The 15,638-nt window shown below is 51.4% G+C and overlaps 5 protein-coding genes across 5 annotated transcripts; 1 reads left to right on the top strand and 4 right to left on the bottom strand.

Annotated features, from left to right (window-relative positions):
* Positions 1-599: 599 nt before the first annotated feature.
* Positions 600-2,003, top strand: PV10_01844 (uncharacterized protein). The gene is made up of 3 exons (XM_016366089.1): positions 600-1,303; positions 1,360-1,415; positions 1,469-2,003. Exons 1-3 carry the CDS (start codon positions 867-869, stop codon positions 1,807-1,809), a joined length of 834 nt encoding a protein of 277 aa, XP_016229738.1. The 5' UTR covers positions 600-866; the 3' UTR covers positions 1,810-2,003.
* A 137-nt stretch (positions 2,004-2,140) lies between these two features.
* Positions 2,141-5,167, bottom strand: PV10_01843 (uncharacterized protein). The gene is made up of 2 exons (XM_016366088.1): positions 2,800-5,167; positions 2,141-2,735 (listed from the first exon to the last, which is right to left on the bottom strand). The coding sequence occupies exons 1-2, from the start codon at positions 5,027-5,029 to the stop codon at positions 2,389-2,391; spliced, it is 2,577 nt and encodes an 858-aa protein (XP_016229737.1). The 5' UTR covers positions 5,030-5,167; the 3' UTR covers positions 2,141-2,388.
* A 170-nt stretch (positions 5,168-5,337) lies between these two features.
* On the bottom strand, positions 5,338-6,339 carry PV10_01842 (uncharacterized protein). The gene has a single exon (XM_016366087.1). The coding sequence runs from the start codon at positions 6,078-6,080 to the stop codon at positions 5,439-5,441; it is 642 nt and encodes a 213-aa protein (XP_016229736.1). The 5' UTR covers positions 6,081-6,339; the 3' UTR covers positions 5,338-5,438.
* PV10_01841 (uncharacterized protein) lies at positions 6,318-13,223 on the bottom strand. Its single transcript, XM_016366086.1, has 3 exons — positions 12,252-13,223; positions 6,790-12,202; positions 6,318-6,737 (listed from the first exon to the last, which is right to left on the bottom strand). Exons 1-3 carry the CDS (start codon positions 12,698-12,700, stop codon positions 6,675-6,677), a joined length of 5,925 nt encoding a protein of 1,974 aa, XP_016229735.1. The 5' UTR covers positions 12,701-13,223; the 3' UTR covers positions 6,318-6,674.
* A 229-nt stretch (positions 13,224-13,452) lies between these two features.
* On the bottom strand, positions 13,453-15,049 carry PV10_01840 (uncharacterized protein; the record flags this gene model as incomplete). Its single annotated transcript, XM_016366085.1, has 3 exons — positions 13,453-13,998; positions 14,051-14,675; positions 14,734-15,049. The coding sequence occupies 3 exons, from the start codon at positions 15,047-15,049 to the stop codon at positions 13,599-13,601; spliced, it is 1,341 nt and encodes a 446-aa protein (XP_016229734.1). The 3' UTR covers positions 13,453-13,598.
* Between the last annotated feature and the right edge of the window lie 589 nt (positions 15,050-15,638).

The following is a 15,638-nucleotide window of genomic DNA, read 5'->3' as shown; positions in this document are numbered from 1 at the left end:
TGGGAATGGTCAATGCACTAATGGAGACACGAGGGCATCATTTGTAGGTAAGCAAGGCAGGCCCGAGGGCCCCATTCTGGGTCGCTTGGCGATCAACATGCGCAAAGAAGGCGATAGTTGGTTGGCCAAGGTCAGGGCTTGAACTGGTGACCGGGTAATCCGGGAGCCTGTGGTCGGGTCGTGACGACTCAAGAGTTTCTCAGGGAGATGCCGCCTAAACTGACATGGTACTTTTACTTAAAATGATGGTGGTGTAAGCATTAGGTGGATGCCTGGAGGAGCGAATAGGTTTGTTTGGGTTGGGGGGGCCTGGGCCTAAAATTTTACGTGGGAGGTTTGTGGAGAAAGCCGGCCTGGGCTCCACGGCCCTCGGGCCTCAGGTGGGCGCCTACAGGCTATAGGTACCTAGGTACCTAAGTAAATAGTGCTGCAGGCACCTAAGGTAGCCATATACGGAGGATTGATACGCTTATGGATGTGTCCTGTGGCTGACTCGTGGCTCGCCCAGTGGTAGTGGCACCAGCAAGATGCTAGGACTTATGTAGTAGGCCAAATGACGTGTGTGATGGACTGTCGCTCCTCGTCTTTTTCAACGTCGACGCCAGTCCGCATCATTCAGCAGTTCAAGTCCCAAACTCAATGCCTCAATGGCAGCACTTTCTGCATTCCGCAACCTTGCACTCTCTTTCAGTCCTCTCTTCTTCCATTTAACCCTTCGTACTTGATTCTTGACCACTCACTCCGAAGTTCCCATCTGTTCAGCTCTTCAACATGATCTAGCAGTTTCCTCCTCGCAGGCACACTCCCTGCCCCAAACCACTCAACATTGCCTCCCCCTGCACCCCAATATCCTTTCCACCATTGCTATGCGACTCTTTCTCCTTCCTTTAAGCACGCGACAAGCTCTTGTGTATTGTCAACGTGCCGCTAAGGCCCCAGGAGCCGAGTCAAGCTACGGCGAGAAAATCCAACAAAAGGCCGCCGAGACATGGGCCAAATGGGAGACTGCCAAAAGTGGTTGGAAGAAGCACATTGTTACATATGGCAACAGAGGCCTCCAACGTATCCCTTATCAAGAATGGAGTCTCAAGAGCTTTCCTCCCTCCAGCCCCAATCTCCAAGCAGAACACCTCGTCCAAGGGAAGAGGTTCGACGTCATCTACCCGGGTAATGTCATGAGACAAGAGGACGTCCCCAGGGTCCTGGCACGGCTAGCTCGTGAAAGGAAGCAATTACACTGGAATCGTTTTATTGGGAGCATGGTTGCTATTCCTTTCACCGTCCCCTTTGCTCTGATCCCAATGTACGGCCCATCTCCTGTACAGTTGCTTCCTATTGTCCAAACTGACCAGGTAGCAGAATCCCCAACATACCCTTCTTCTATGCCGTCTATCGGTGCTGGTCACATTGGAGAGGTAACTTCAGCCTCGTCCTCCCTGGTGGTTTTTCGCTGACATTTGCCTTCCAGCACTCAAGGGGTCTGACCACCTGGATTTCATTTTAGACCACCGACTCATCAAACCTCAATCGCCAGACCACATCGAAGAACTCTACCAACAAGTGGCGCCGCACTCTCCCGACTTCCATTTTGTAACAGCGAGTCAGATTGAAGATGGGACTGCCCCACCCGACCAACTGATCCTCACTGCAGATAGCCATGACCTTGTTGCCAAAACACTAGGAGTTCCTGAGTTGTCGGGCGAAATTGAAAGAGCCGTGTGGCAGGTGGAACGACAATTGGACGCTGAACGAAAGGCGGCGCAGGTTTCCAAAGATGGCTCACTAAACAATCCCAAGACCAAAACATAAGAAAACGACTGAATCCAAGCTTGACCTGTTTGACGATCTATCACACGGCCTGTGGGCCACGAGAAACGAGCCCAACGGCCCTGGGCATCATCGACGCTTGTAGATATGTACTGTATAGAAACCCATTGTATTGTGCTGATTAGGCATATATCGATTGACACCATGTGAATCAAAAGACGTGTTCCCCCTCAAGAGACTCAAGTCCAGTTCTCCATGCTAGTACAAATGATGTACGTATAATCTGTGAATGCAACATAGAATGGGCAGCGTTCAATATTGTAGACCGTGCTACACATCAATCGATCGATCCCACAGCGACGACGGTTTACGCTTAAGGAAAGAAAAATGCCAGTCAATGAGTGGCATCTCCATTGATTCTAAATAAACTATAAAACAGCCATGTGTACAAGCCACCCACCTAGCGACCTCGAGAGCACGTTTGTCCAGCCCAAGTTTCGCAAACTCATCAGACCAGGTGACAAAGGAGGCAGAGGGATACCTCTGTTTTCCTTGGGTCGAATGCTCAGCGTGAATCATGGGCAGATGTCCTGCATGTCCTGGTCATACAGTGATGATACTTTAGTCGATAGGCTCCTCCTCCAAGAGTAGCTTGAAGCTGAATGGCTCAAAGGTCACGCCTTCACCGATAAAGTGCTTGCTCATGGCCTCAACCCAGTGCAATCTCAGCGAGTGCAACATGGCCGAGGTGCCTTCCATGACACACAGCACAGCGATGGTGAGGACGAACCAGAAGAAGAATGTCACCACAATCATAAACACCTGCATGCCCCCGGACGAACCAAAGGCATTTCCCAAGGTCATGTTCCAGAGCACCACCGACAACTGTTGATGTGCTAGCGACAGCGCCCACAAACGTAGATATGAGGCCGTGTGCGAGACGCAGTTGAGACAGAATTCAATCGTGTCTAGCACAAAAAATGTTAGCAGCCAAATCCAGGCACAACGGAAGTCTACCCAGAGAATACTTACGAATGGTCTGGTGGATCATGACTTCAGAGAACTCGAATTCTTCGTGCTCTTCGTCGTCAATGTTTTCCGTGATCATGGCCCCTTCATCACTGTCGTTACTGGGCCTGCCATTCTGGCGCTGTTCCGGGTTGCCGTCTTCATCGTCATCGTCGAGCGCGTGGGTCACTCGACTTGTGTCACCGATTCCACGGTACCCTTGAGCCGCCGTCTTGTTGTGTTCCCATCTCAGGTAGAGTGGCTTGAGAAGAAGCAATATGGGGACGTTGATGACAGCAATCAAGACCAAAACCACTTGCAGGCCAGCCTGTCCGCTGTACAACTGTTCGCCCTCTTCGACCGTCCCAGGCGACAAGAACATTTGAATCAGCATATTGAGGAGAGATGGTGGGTTTCTCCCTACTGCAGCCCAATCAATCGACCATTTATAGACGATACAGAAACTGAGATACCCGAAGATGCTTTGGAAGAAGATCATTCCTGGCACAAAATTTCCCCACACGTCAATAGGTGACTTGAAATGTCGGGCATTGATGTAGGAGAATGTCAGAGCGTAGGTCATATGGGCCCAACCCATGAGTATGGACAATTTCATCTTCAGACTGTTGCTGAAGAGCAAATCGTTCTCGGATCCATGCCACGCCCAGTCCAAACCGAAAGGATATCGGTAGCTTCCTTTGAGTTGGCCAACAGAGGTGGGGCGTCCTTCCTCGGGGAATTCCCACGCCGAGGCAAAGGGGGTGAACCCCTTGGAGAAGACGTCATTGTAGACCAGACCGGTGTACATGGAGAAGATGCCCATCATCAACATGATGTACCTGCCGTAGAAAGCCATAGCAAAGAGTTCGTCTTGCTTTGACCTCGACAGCGGTTTCTCCCAATAGATCATTGCGGCGGCGGCCATGGCCATCAAAGTTCCGTGGCCAAAATCGCCGAACATGACGGCAAACAGAAATGGGAAAGTGACAATGGTATACAAGCCCGGGTTGACTTCTTGGTATTTGGCGGTACCATAGGCGTCGATGATGGTCTGAAAACCTTCTGTGAACTTGTTGGTCTTATTGTACGTGGGAGGCGTCTTGTTGGTCTTGATCTGATTGACAATAGTGGGCACTGATAGCCCGGCACGATCATTGACATCCTGTAGGGTTGCTCTGATTTGAGGCAGAGAGGCAGTAGGCACCCAAGCTTCGGCAATTAGAGTTTTGCGAGCTTGGTCATACGAGAACATATTTAAGGCATTGTAGACAGCCTTCTCCTTTTTGATGACGATCAACCAGGCTGCCAGGGAACGAGCGATCGCGGTCAACTCGGCATCCAGAGTATTTTTGGTATTTCGTAGTACACTAGCGAGATCACTGAGACGAGTATTGACCTCATGAATTTGATCGCGGCGGAGATCGCTGTTCTCGTCGACATTGTAGAGATCGGCGCCCAGTGACTCGGAGATTTTTCGAATTTTGGCAATGATTTCTTTTCCATGGGCAAAGATGACAAAGACGTTCTTGCGAATCTCCTCGTTAGTCTCGGGGTTGATGATGGGCTCGGGGATCTCCGACTGGTTCATGTAGAGGTTGCCGCGAAGAGCCCTCCAAAGGATACGCTCGAAGGCGCCGAGTTTCTCGCGGGGAATGACTCCAGAGACAAAACCAATGTTCATAACGGCAAAGCTCTGTTGCTGGCCATGCGCATCACCGTTTGCTCTCCCTTCTTCGGCCTCGGTATTTCGAAGGAGAGGAGCATCATCCTCGTCGATACTCTGACGGATGTCATCAGTCTGTCCATGAGCTCGATCGAAGAAACCACCGGCCTCTTTGAGGACCCAGCGCCACTCGGTCAACTCGACTTCGCGTTTTTTGAGTGTCTCGTAGCTCTCGTTCAGATTGCTAACGCGGTGTTCTAGGGACTCTGCTCGATCGGCAAGTTCATCGATTTCGCTGGCCTGAGGCGCCGCAAGCATATCCTGGTCAAAATCCCAATGACTTCTCATGGCGATGCCTGATTTGTCCATCTGAGCCTTGAAGTATTTCAGTTGGCGTTCAACATTGTCCAGGCGGCGGATCTCTTTGGTGAAGGTCCGTTGGAAGGCAGTGGTTTCAGCATTGAGGTCGCGGAATTGGACAGAGCCGACCTCACCCAGGGCAGAAACCACTTCACGGCCGATTTCGTTGGAGATGTACAGCTGGGTAAGAGACATGTTGGCTGAACGGAAGAGGGTGTCTTTGTGGGCCATGCTGGGCGGTTGGATGGAGGAAGGAAGGCCGCCCAGGCCACTTGAAAGAGATTGATATGATGTGAGAATCCAGTAAAGGCTTGAACGTCCTGGATGGTGAGAAGAGGTGATCGTGGATGGAAGCCTGTTATCTGCAACCCCAACGACCCTTGAGAGCGCAGCTGCTAGCATCATCGCCTTGAGCTCGAGACCTTGGCACGCTAGACTGAATGGGGAGCTACGGTGAAGCAATTGGTCGCTCACGACGATGCCTGCATGAGCCCCTGACAGTCACGTGCCACGATTAGATCCTGGCGGCGATGGTAGGTATTCAGACTGATAAAAAAGCAACTACAAATCCGGATACGGATGCAATCGCCATCTGTCAATATTATCATCATGGTCGAGCAAAGACGTCAGTGATACCATATTAGACACACATCAACGTCTGGAAAACCGCCGGCTCCTCCACCACAATGCTCATGTCATCGTGAATCTCTCCACCAACTTCCACCACCCTCATAACTCCTGCCCTCCTTGCCACGATGTTGCGGTCTTGGTCTCTGATGATGAACTTCTCCTGCAGCCCGGGGCGGAACTTTTGGATCTGTGGACACGGATTACGTAGGCCAGTTAGGACGACAATCGGATGCGGTGAGGCCAGGTTCTCCTTCAGCTCGCTAACTGCTCCATCAAGTATTTCTGCTACAGTAACAAAATCTCCATTTCGTTTGTCTGTAGCTACCGCAGTCGCAGTTGCAGGCGTGATTGCGGGTAGGAAGTGCAACTTAGTCCCAGCTGATTTCGACAACAACTCAAGGCCTTTCGTTGTGACGTTTTCCCCGAGATCTGCTGGCTGGACCTCGGCCTCTTCCAAGATCTCTGCGTCGATCAAGTGCACCTGCCTCAGGTTCTTTGGCGGAGGACGGATGTGTAGCCGTGAGCGGTGCTGCACCGTCTCGCCGCAGTGACAGTCTCCCTGGACACCGAGGTTTTCAAGGAGAACGAGCGAGTGACATCGAGATTTGGTGAATTCGTGGGTCGGCGAGAAGGCGAGGCAAATGATGGACATAATGGATGGAGACTAGAATCACACCTTGAGGTAACCCAACTTACTCTGCGGCTTCAGAGAGTAGGCAAGATAACCGAAACTCCGCCTTTGAGGAATCTGCCCATGAAAGCTACAGACGGTCGAATGATTATATTGTTGCTTTGAGCAAGATCCCCATGCTCGATAGATGACTCACAACCGGATTATCATCGGTCGGAGTATCATCGGGTTGGGCCTCGACTTCAAATGAACAGAACACTCACTCACTCACTCACTCACTCACTCAACCACGGGTTGGAAAGGTATTTGTAGGTTTGATACATATAGATTTAAGTTGGCCTGCTGGAACCAACACACTGTTCTGTCGGCATGGCAGTTTTGCCCCTTCTCCCTGCCAGCACGAACCGAAAGAGGGTTGTCTTAGAGCAAGCCACGTGGATGCAAACTCATATCAGGTAGCTATTGGACCGTCCCCATCTAGTAGTACACATAGACGAGTAGATGTCACACGTTTCAGTAGGGATATCCAGGGAGAGATCGCTCGCCGATGCCCTAACTAAGATCTTCTCTGGACGACCCAAGCCTCAACTTCGAGGCCAGTTGACTTGGGAGACTCTAAGCAAAGTAGCTCTTCCACAGGACGCCAGAAAGATCCTCAATTTGCTCTGGTTGGAATGCCTGCGGCTAGGTTAATCTTAAGCACAATAGACGAGGCACATCGAACACATACCTTGACATCAATATGCCAGGTATCTTGCCTGGTTTTTTTGAAATCACTAATGATGCTTTTGACGGCATTCCCCACTGTTGCCGGATCATTGGCTGCCTTGCTGCTCAAGGTGACCAGGACATCTGGCATCCACCGTGGAGGCGGACTCGAATATGGGAAGGCTTGAATCAATGCACCCAAGCCCAGGACTGCTCCATGCCGAACGAGAACCAGTCTCTGAGCTTCTGGGGTCGGGGTGTTGGTACCAGACGTTCGAGCTGACGAAATTCCAGCGGCAATGCCGGCCAGCTGGCCTTTGGGTTTCTTCGGGAGAGGATTGTCGATCAACTTTTGCGTGAACCGCTGTCTCAACTCCACCACCATCTTCTTACGCAAAGCTTCGGGCGAACAACGAATCATCCCTGACAACGTTGTAGCCGCACCAGCTCGAACTTCATGCTGCGTGTCTTCGAGCATCTCAGCCACGCAATCAAACAACAAGTGCTTGCTCTCCTCAGATAGCAAGAACAAGCGTCGGAAGAAGATGATCTGCATATTGATCATGACCCTTAGTCGTTGATGCCAAGATGTCGACGTACGTCCGATTCGAATCAAAGCGTCGATCAACTTTCGATCTTCACCAATGCGGTGAGGGATGTTTGGCAGATGACGGAAGACGTGATAAGCTAGAGACTGCAGCTCGGGATCCTCCTTGACATCCATCATGTGGAGGAAATGCTCTGTGAACAAATCTGGGAAGTACTTAAGGAATTGTGTGCATTCGTAAGACGAGAGCATCGAATCCAGCCACAACAAGACAGTCTTGCTGCCTGAAGTATACGCGGACGGCGTCTGCTGTCCAGGAGTTCGCTCATGTCGCCATCTCTCAATTCTCTCAAATATCTCATAGACTGTACGGTCAAACTCAGCAGTCGGCACATACGGCTGCTTTCCGATCGAACCAGCAGCTTTCTGTGCTTCAACAAGTTCTGACACACTACTGTAGGACTCGTGGTAGCGAGTTCGAGTGATGGTGGCGAGGGTGTGTGCCATGGCTTCGCGAACCCCTTTGTATGGATGGTCGATATGACCGAGAAAGTCTTCAACGATAGGCTTCTCCAGTTGAAAATGCCAACCCGCATCCATGATAACTTGATGAAGCAGATGAATCTTCGAGCTTTCCTTGAATGCAGCATTGGATCCCATGTCCAGCTTGAAGTTGGTCAGCCATTCAACCAGCGGCCACGCACGACGAGGGTCTCGAGCTTGCAAAATCATGTGTAAGAAGGTCGTCCAGTATCCTGAATTCTCAGGGGTCAGGTCATCAGAAAAGATCTTCCTAATGATAGGAAAGGCGAATTCCCACACCATCGTTCTCTTCTCAATTGATCCGTCCATAACAGATGTGATCAGGCCTGCCAAAATCTCGGCAGTTGCACGATGCTGGTGTTTGTCACTGCCATCTTCAAAGACGGCCAGGGTCTCCTCTTTGATGTCGTCTAGCGTCGCGACAGCGAGCCCATCGCGAATAATGAGCTCAAATGCGTAGGTCAACATTGCTGCGCTGGCCATGCGGAATTTGTCCGCCGATGCATCGCGAGGCTCTTGCTTGAGATATTTGAAGAATGACACAAACCAGTCACGGGTGAGAAGTTTACCGATGACGCTACGTTTCTTCAGCTCAAGTTCGTCGTATTCGATGTCCTGCTTGATGTTGGCCTTGTACCCAGGCATGGATTTGGACCACACCAGCCATCCAGGATAGTCATGGTCGATGTAGACTTCGGCTTCGGGTTTGGAGAATGCATCGAGATAGTCACGGGTCCATGAGTCTTGTTCTGAATGTGTGGTCACTTTGACCTTGGCCGGAAATTCTTGCCGTGCCTGAATGTAGTTGGCATAATCGTGCCCACAAACGGCTCGCACATCCGTCATTGTGAAAAGAGCTACCAAGCCTTGGGAATAAAGTCCTCGCAGACCAGGGTGGGGATCGATGGTTCCGTTGGTGATCAAGTCAATCATATTATCAGACGCAATATGATCAAACCTCATCCCCAGTGACATGACCAGAGTTGCAACTCGCGTTGCCTTCTTCCAGTGGGATACTCGGCCGAGATCAATGAGTTCTTCGGCCAATTCGGCTTTCCGCTTTTCGATACTGGCGCGTTTTGCGAGCACAGATGACTTTTGCTTTGCTACTTTGTCCTCAACGTCTTCGTCTGGAGTGAAGACTTCAACCACTGTCCTGTCGATGATGGCCATCCGGTCCCCGGGCCGTCCATAGTCCATGACCTGGAAAAGGCCACCACTGCAAAGTTTTTGGATGGATGGCTTATCCGCCGTGCTGGCTTCGATGAAAGTCTTGATCACATCAGGCGTGTACTTCCAATGTCTGCCAATCGTCTTGGAAAGAGTGCCAAATAATAGTGCAAACAAGGCACCTTTTATCCGCGGAAAGTCTTTCAGCTCCACAGCTTTCTGGAAAGAGCGCAGTAGCGGGGGGATCATGAACAGTCGAGCGCCAAATATCACCTTTAAAGCCGACTCCCCGGCACTTTGGGCGTTTCGGCGCACCTCAGTATATAGAGAAACTGCTGACTCGCCCAGATCTAGCAAGAGCTGCTCGTCGAGTTCCGAGCGGGGTCTCGGTGCAGCGTTATGGCGAAGACGCTGAGTGTGGTACACATTCGCTCTTCGTACCAGGATGGAACGTGGATAGTCTTTTCTGACACCACTGACTTTATAAGGTTGCTCATCCGCATGCAACAGACGTGTCACCCTATCAAGGACATGCGCAGATCGTTCAATGCCGACGTCGACAAACCATGATCGATAGGCGGTGTATAGAGGGGCGAACGAAGAGACGTCATCTTCTCCCTCTCGCGTCAGAAAGACGTGGACTTTGTGCAAGACTCGGCCAATGTCCTGTCGTAGACTGTGGAGTATTTGATAGTTCCTGTCATCCGGCTTCAGCAAGGCTCCACACGGGTATTGAAATGAGGGCTTGATAGAGTTCTCATCAGTCCCATCTAAAACAGAATCGCCCTCCAAGATGGGGTTACTGTCTTCGGGTGCAAATCCGTTGGCTCGCGACAAGGACGCCTCGGTATCAACCCCTACGGCCGTAGTTTTGAGACCTTCATTGACGCCTTTTGCATCAAACAAGACAGAGACGCCAGCGATCAATAGTCGCAGAAGCACCAGATTGCGTGAGACTTCGTCAGACCATTCTTTACCTGTGCCATCTCTCTTGATGCTGGAGGTGCCTTGGATCAGACCTGTCAAATGTTTGATGGCGCCCTCTGCTTGGTTTTGGAACAACTCGACGGCAAAGTCCAGTTCGGCCTGAGTTGGGACATGCCATCTTGGTTTTATGGTTGCGGCCGGTTCTGCAACTCCCCACAATGACGCGTTGATCCCATTCTGGGTCTTTTCAGGTTCGAAGAGCCTAAAGTCTGAGGTATAAGTGACGGTGAGATTCAGGAGCAGATGATGGATGTAGTTGGACACGTGGACAGTGGGCATCCCTTTGCAATGCTGTTGCATGTAGACGGCAATGTCGAAGAGTTCTTGCTTGTACTTGAGAACCGCGGAACCCACGTGTACAACACACATACTAAGCATGCTAATGTTCCATACCAGACCTCGGTCACGAGGGAGAACATCGTTTGCGGCATTTCGGGTCGAGCCAGCGCCGTTCTCGTCGATCTCGGTTCGGATGGCGGCGGTCAAGACGGGAACAAATTTGGCAAGGGACTTTTCGGCGTCGACTTTACACAGACAATTGCAGATGAAGGCCATAGCGTCGCGGGACTGATGGATGACATGGTTTGCCACAAAGTCCACAATTTTGTTCAAAGCCAAATCAAAGAGCTCTGGGGACAATGAGGCAAGAAGTGGCATGAAGGCAGCTGGGAGGGTGTTGACGATATTTTCTTCAGGAGAGCCACTTCTGATGCGGGCGGCGTCTGGCAGATTCTCGAGCAAAGTGAACACTCTACCCAGAAAGGAGCTGACAAATTCGCTGAAACCTGCTGTGGACGAAGCAAGGATCATCTCCTCCTGCTTGTCATCGAGACTAGCGTAGTTGAGCTCGATATTGCCACCTTCTTGTTCCATGCGTTCCATTTCACCGGTGATCCACTCCATGGCCAGGATGTCGCCTTGAACGTCGTCTCTTCCCTTGGACAAGTCCTGGAATGGAATGTTGTAACATACGTTGGCGAAGAAGGAAAGGGTGTACAGGGTTTTCTCCAAATCATTGGCATCTATTCCGGGTAAGGCGAGGCCGAGGAAGGCAGTGATGTGGCATCGATAGCCCTTTGTTCTAATCATGGTTCGAGCCAGAATTTGCAATGAACGCAAGGAGGAGATGGTCCGGTGTACCTCGACGAGGCCTTGCATGGACGGATAGATGCGTTGTAAAGCCCCTGGTAGGATCAGATCAGGTTCAAGGAAGGCCAGGGTCTGAAGAGTGGAGAGAGAAAAGCTCATGGCTGTTCCACTCTTTGCATAAATTCCCATGAAAATGACCTCCCTCAGACAAAGGACGAATCTCTTCCGAATGGCTTCATTCAGCCTGCGCTCCGGGGGGACATCCATCTCTCCATTGCGTTCCCTATTCCAACGCATAACGAAGAAGTCGGACAGATAAAAGACCAGTTGTGCCAGGGTTCGGGTCCAGGAGCCAGAATTGGATGGATGGAAAAAGGTCTCAACGGCCTGAATCAGAGTCTCGAGCAGGGACAAAACCGAAACGTCTGCATCGAGGCAAGCCGGAGACAGAGACATGACGAACCACCGAGCAATGTGATGGGAAACGGGGTGTTTTCGGGAATCACGATCGAGCAGAATGCCCATGCCGGCGGACAAATCGACCATGGCGGTGTAGGGAGAGGTGGACTGGCCTACGGGGATCTCGAGCAATCTGAGAACCGAGGTAGCGATCAGGGTTGACTGCTCAGGGGTGAAGATACCGAACTCGGTGAATTGGACGGCTTCGCAGGAGAGATTGTCCCGGGCCAGTCGGGAGAAGAGATCGAGGCAGGCGACGTCGACGGTGCGGGAACGATTAACAAGTGACCACAGATGAAAGTAAGTGGGGAGAAACTGTTGAGGCACAAGGTCAGGGCGATCAGCATGTGGCGGGGCGGTCGGAAGAAGTAAGTTGAACAATCCAATGACGACGAAAGCGCCTTCTGTAGAGGACATTGTGAAATAGGGTAGAATCTCGTCGAGCATGGCAGGGATCTCTTCTGGGTCGAAGTAGAGTTGAGCAAAAGAGGTCATCTTTGTCAAAGTTTTGATGTTTCTTTTGAGGTTTGTCGTCTGCATGAGGCCCGACTCGCTAGGTAGGACAAAGACTTTGAGTTCTCGGTAGAGGGGACGCCAGTCGAGCGTGAGGTCTTTGAAGGGACGTAGATAGTGCTTTCGTCTAAGAAAGAGTTAGTTTGGGTGCGCAAGGCTGGCACAGCGAGACGTACTTTGTGAGCAGCATGAACATGCTGGCGAACCTCTCGGCAACGCCTGGGTCAATGCCCGGAGCAAGAGCAAGTTCATAGTAGAGTTTGACCAACTTGACTCTCTGTTCCCTAGTGGGATCGAATTTTAAGGACAGCCAGCTCCGTAGTTCTCTAGTCCAATGGGCGGCACCAGGAGTAAAGTCGCCGGCTTGAACAGCAATGTAGAGATGTTTGAGAATTACAGAAAGGTTCTTTTGTCTCAGGTCATCGTCTTCGACGGCATATGGAAGGGTCTTGTAGTAGGGAAAGGTGCGAGGCCTGTTTCGCTTGAGCTGGGAGTCGAGATCAGGACCGTGGTTACGGTCCAGACCTGGAAAGGTGCCCGGGGAGGTGGCTCGCGAGATCTCTGAGCCATGTTTGTTGGAGGAGCCGTTGACCAGGTCTTCGATGTGATGTTTATGGTTCTCCATGATTGGATGGACGCCCACGCGGGCTCATTGAAGACGGGTGGACGACGGAGGAGGAGGGGTGTTATGTCGAGGCAGATGGCAGAAGCATAACCAGGAATAATGAGGTGGAAATAAGTTGAAGAGCGTGAGACTCAAGGAAGAAGATGGGGTCGGTCGACTGGTGCGATGAAGCAGGTCGAGTGAGCGGGTGTTTAGGGAAAAGAAGAATGATGGCTTAGCAAGCTGCAGTGTCGCCTTGCAACGTCACGTATGTGCCTGGAAAACGAGCACGAGGCACGTTGTATGTGACCCAACGCCCAAAAATGCGGCAAAAGAAAGGCGATGTAATAATCTTGATACCTGAATTATATGAGCTGACGAAATCTGTTGTGCCTGGAAGAATTGAACAATGTTTGAAGCCTGTGAATTTGTGGGTGTTGGAAGTCGGATGTTGGATGCTGGTAACAAAAGCACGCACTCAGGAAGGCGGAGATGTGGTCGCAGTCGCAGTCGCAGTCGCAGTCGCCAGTTGCCTTGCCTTTGTCGTTGCAGAGTTACAGAGTTACACACGTGTGTCGGTCAAGGTCAGACTACAAGGGTGTGGAACGTGGGCACTTGACCTTTCTTAGGCGCCTTATTAGCGACATCGCTACCTACCTACGGCGCCTAACAAGGTACTTGGTACCTCCTGAGGGACCTATGTACCTACGAGAACGCCTACCGGATACCCAAGGTAGGTCCCCCTACGTGCTAAGGTAGGGCTTGATTACACATCAAGGCTTGGCGCCGTCGAGTCATGTGCTTCGCCTGCGTCATGTAATCTAATGCCTAGACATGTACATGGATGCGCGTGCCTGCGTCCCTGTCGTCCGTCCCTATGCAAAATACCCACCATCGAAAGAGGTCATGACATCTGAGGTTATGCCGGGGGTAAAAATCCTGCATAAAGTCCCGCTTGGAGCAGAGCGTACACAACCATCCAGCGAATTGTGATCTGGGTCATCTGCGCACGTGACTCCATTTGGGAGGCAAGCCAGATGTACCACAGAGGGTACCCTGATGACAACCTTGTGATGATTTGGACATGGTAGCTGGTTAGGGCAAGAATGGCAATGAGGAGCTGTGGAAGGGCTAGTGCCACCACTGTGGTCTTGTCTCGAAGCGATACCTTCTCTGAGGACCTGGGTTTGACGGTGGAGAGGAGGCGAGGAGCATACATCAGATCAAGGGCAGAGTAGCTTAAGATGAAAAGGGCTGGTGCCGCTAGGAGAAACAGGGGCAGATTCGATAGGGTCCAGTAGCGGAAGAGCCCAACATTCCTAGAAGGCATGGTCAAAATGAATCAATGGCCGTCGTGCTCCTTCGACTCACCAGTAGTGATCTTGGACCCAGGTGAAAATCGAGGGAATTGTCCTGTTGCACCATTCTCTTCGTAAGTCGTTCGGCCGATGGGCGCAGTAATCCTGGAATGCCATAACTTGCGGGATTGCCAGGCCAACAGCAATCAACGACCCGCCGACAATGGTCGAGACCAAACGCAATAAACGCAGAGCTGACAATCCTTGGGTCGCGATTGAGAATAGGACTGAAAATGCCTCGACGAGGAAGGTGAGGCCAGCGAGAAGTCCGTTGCTGCGAAAGATGGTGGCGGCACCCAGGGCAAGTCCAGCGGCAATCATGGCAAGGGAGCCGGCAAGCGGCTGGGAACGATGAAAGCGATGGACCGCATAGACATAGGCGACACAGCCAGACATGGAAAGAAAAGCAAAAGTGCTTTCAGCATTGGGGCTGGAGAGGAAGATGCCGGCTGGTGACAGTATATGTAGTAGGGCAGCTCGGAAGGGAATGGGAGATTGGGTGTGACTTGCGCCGTCAGAGAGAAGATGGCCCAGAAAGAACAATTGGACGACCGAAAGCAAGTGGGCGGTGTGAGAGAGGAGCATGGCTGCGATGATTGTGGACGCCGACTCGTCGACTACGGCCCAAGCTGAGAGAACTATGATGCATGTATCAGAAGTGGTGGATCATTTGAGATATCATGTGACACGGCTCACTGTTTGCAATCCATGAAGTCGCAGTTGAGAAGCCGACGCCGAAGGCCCATTCTTGTTCATAAACATGACCGTGTTCTGCAATATGAGTGAAATAGATGGCATCCCATCGAACCCATCTCAACCACTGGCTTTGAAAAGCGGGTGGTAAGGTCTGCAATGTCCAACTATGACCTTGCAGTGGGAGGAGAGACGTCGATGTGTCGTAACCCACTCCAGGGCTGCCGAGGGTAATCAAGATCAGAATAGCCTTCCACAAAACAAACACCAGGAACAGTGTTACGAATGGTCGTTTCTGCTGAAGCCTGGCATGGATCATTTTTTCACGCACCGAGTGTTGTAAAGTAGCCGCATAGCTAATCCTTAGGGAGGTAGTGACTGAGAAGCAAGAAAGCCTGAAAGTCACAATTTGTCTTTGCAATTCTCTTGGCGGTACTTGACCCATGTAAAGGGGCCGAGGGGGCCCGAGGGGCCGATCCGCCCTTATCATAGAGTCCCTCGGGCATAGCCGCACATGCATAGGCGCCCCCTCGGCCCTAATTCGTCTCTCTAGGCACCGCTGACTCCCTATCCCTCTAGGGTTCTAAGTCAGTAAGTAGTTTGTCATTTTCCGAAGTCTCGACTGTGCACTTTTGTGCTGTGGCGAGGGAGCTCATCTCTTAGCAATAGCTTAGGAACCTACCTAAGTAGGAGAAGCAGCCATGACTTGTACTTGTAGATAGCTAGGTAGGTAAGCGCTGTGGCACTGTGGCACTATAGCCTATAGGTACAACCCTACACCTGCATAGAGACCTATGATACCTCATGTGAAGTAGTGCATTCTCGATAAGTTGCGATCGAGATGCTGTTGTCCTACAAGTCCATCTGTTGGTCGTCCGTCGTTGTCTAGTGATCGCCCTCCCCAGCCG

Source organism: Exophiala mesophila (genome assembly GCF_000836275.1).
Source record: "Exophiala mesophila strain CBS 40295 unplaced genomic scaffold supercont1.1, whole genome shotgun sequence".
In the NCBI taxonomy this organism is placed as follows: domain Eukaryota; kingdom Fungi; phylum Ascomycota; class Eurotiomycetes; order Chaetothyriales; family Herpotrichiellaceae; genus Exophiala; species Exophiala mesophila.
Note: the sequence above shows the minus strand (reverse complement) of the source record. Positions and strands in the feature narration are given on the sequence as shown.

Bases quoted from the DNA above. Each gene is read 5' to 3' on its own strand.
- PV10_01844 (XM_016366089.1), top strand. From the start codon at position 867: ATGCGACTCTTTCTCCTTCCTTTAAGCACGCGACAAGCTCTTGTGTAT. The intron at 1,304-1,359 runs GTACGGCCCATC...ACCAGGTAGCAG, and splicing joins CCCTTTGCTCTGATCCCAAT to AATCCCCAACATACCCTTCT. The intron at 1,416-1,468 runs GTAACTTCAGCC...TTTGCCTTCCAG, and splicing joins GTGCTGGTCACATTGGAGAG to CACTCAAGGGGTCTGACCAC.
- PV10_01841 (XM_016366086.1), bottom strand. From the start codon at position 12,700: ATGGAGAACCATAAACATCACATCGAAGACCTGGTCAACGGCTCCTCC. The intron at 12,203-12,251 runs GTACGTCTCGCT...ACTCTTTCTTAG, and splicing joins ATGTTCATGCTGCTCACAAA to ACGAAAGCACTATCTACGTC. The intron at 6,738-6,789 runs GTATGTGTTCGA...ACCTAGCCGCAG, and splicing joins CCTGGCATATTGATGTCAAG to GCATTCCAACCAGAGCAAAT.
- PV10_01843 (XM_016366088.1), bottom strand. From the start codon at position 5,029: ATGGCCCACAAAGACACCCTCTTCCGTTCAGCCAACATGTCTCTTACC. The intron at 2,736-2,799 runs GTAAGTATTCTC...TTTTTGTGCTAG, and splicing joins CATGATCCACCAGACCATTC to ACACGATTGAATTCTGTCTC.
- PV10_01842 (XM_016366087.1), bottom strand. From the start codon at position 6,080: ATGTCCATCATTTGCCTCGCCTTCTCGCCGACCCACGAATTCACCAAA.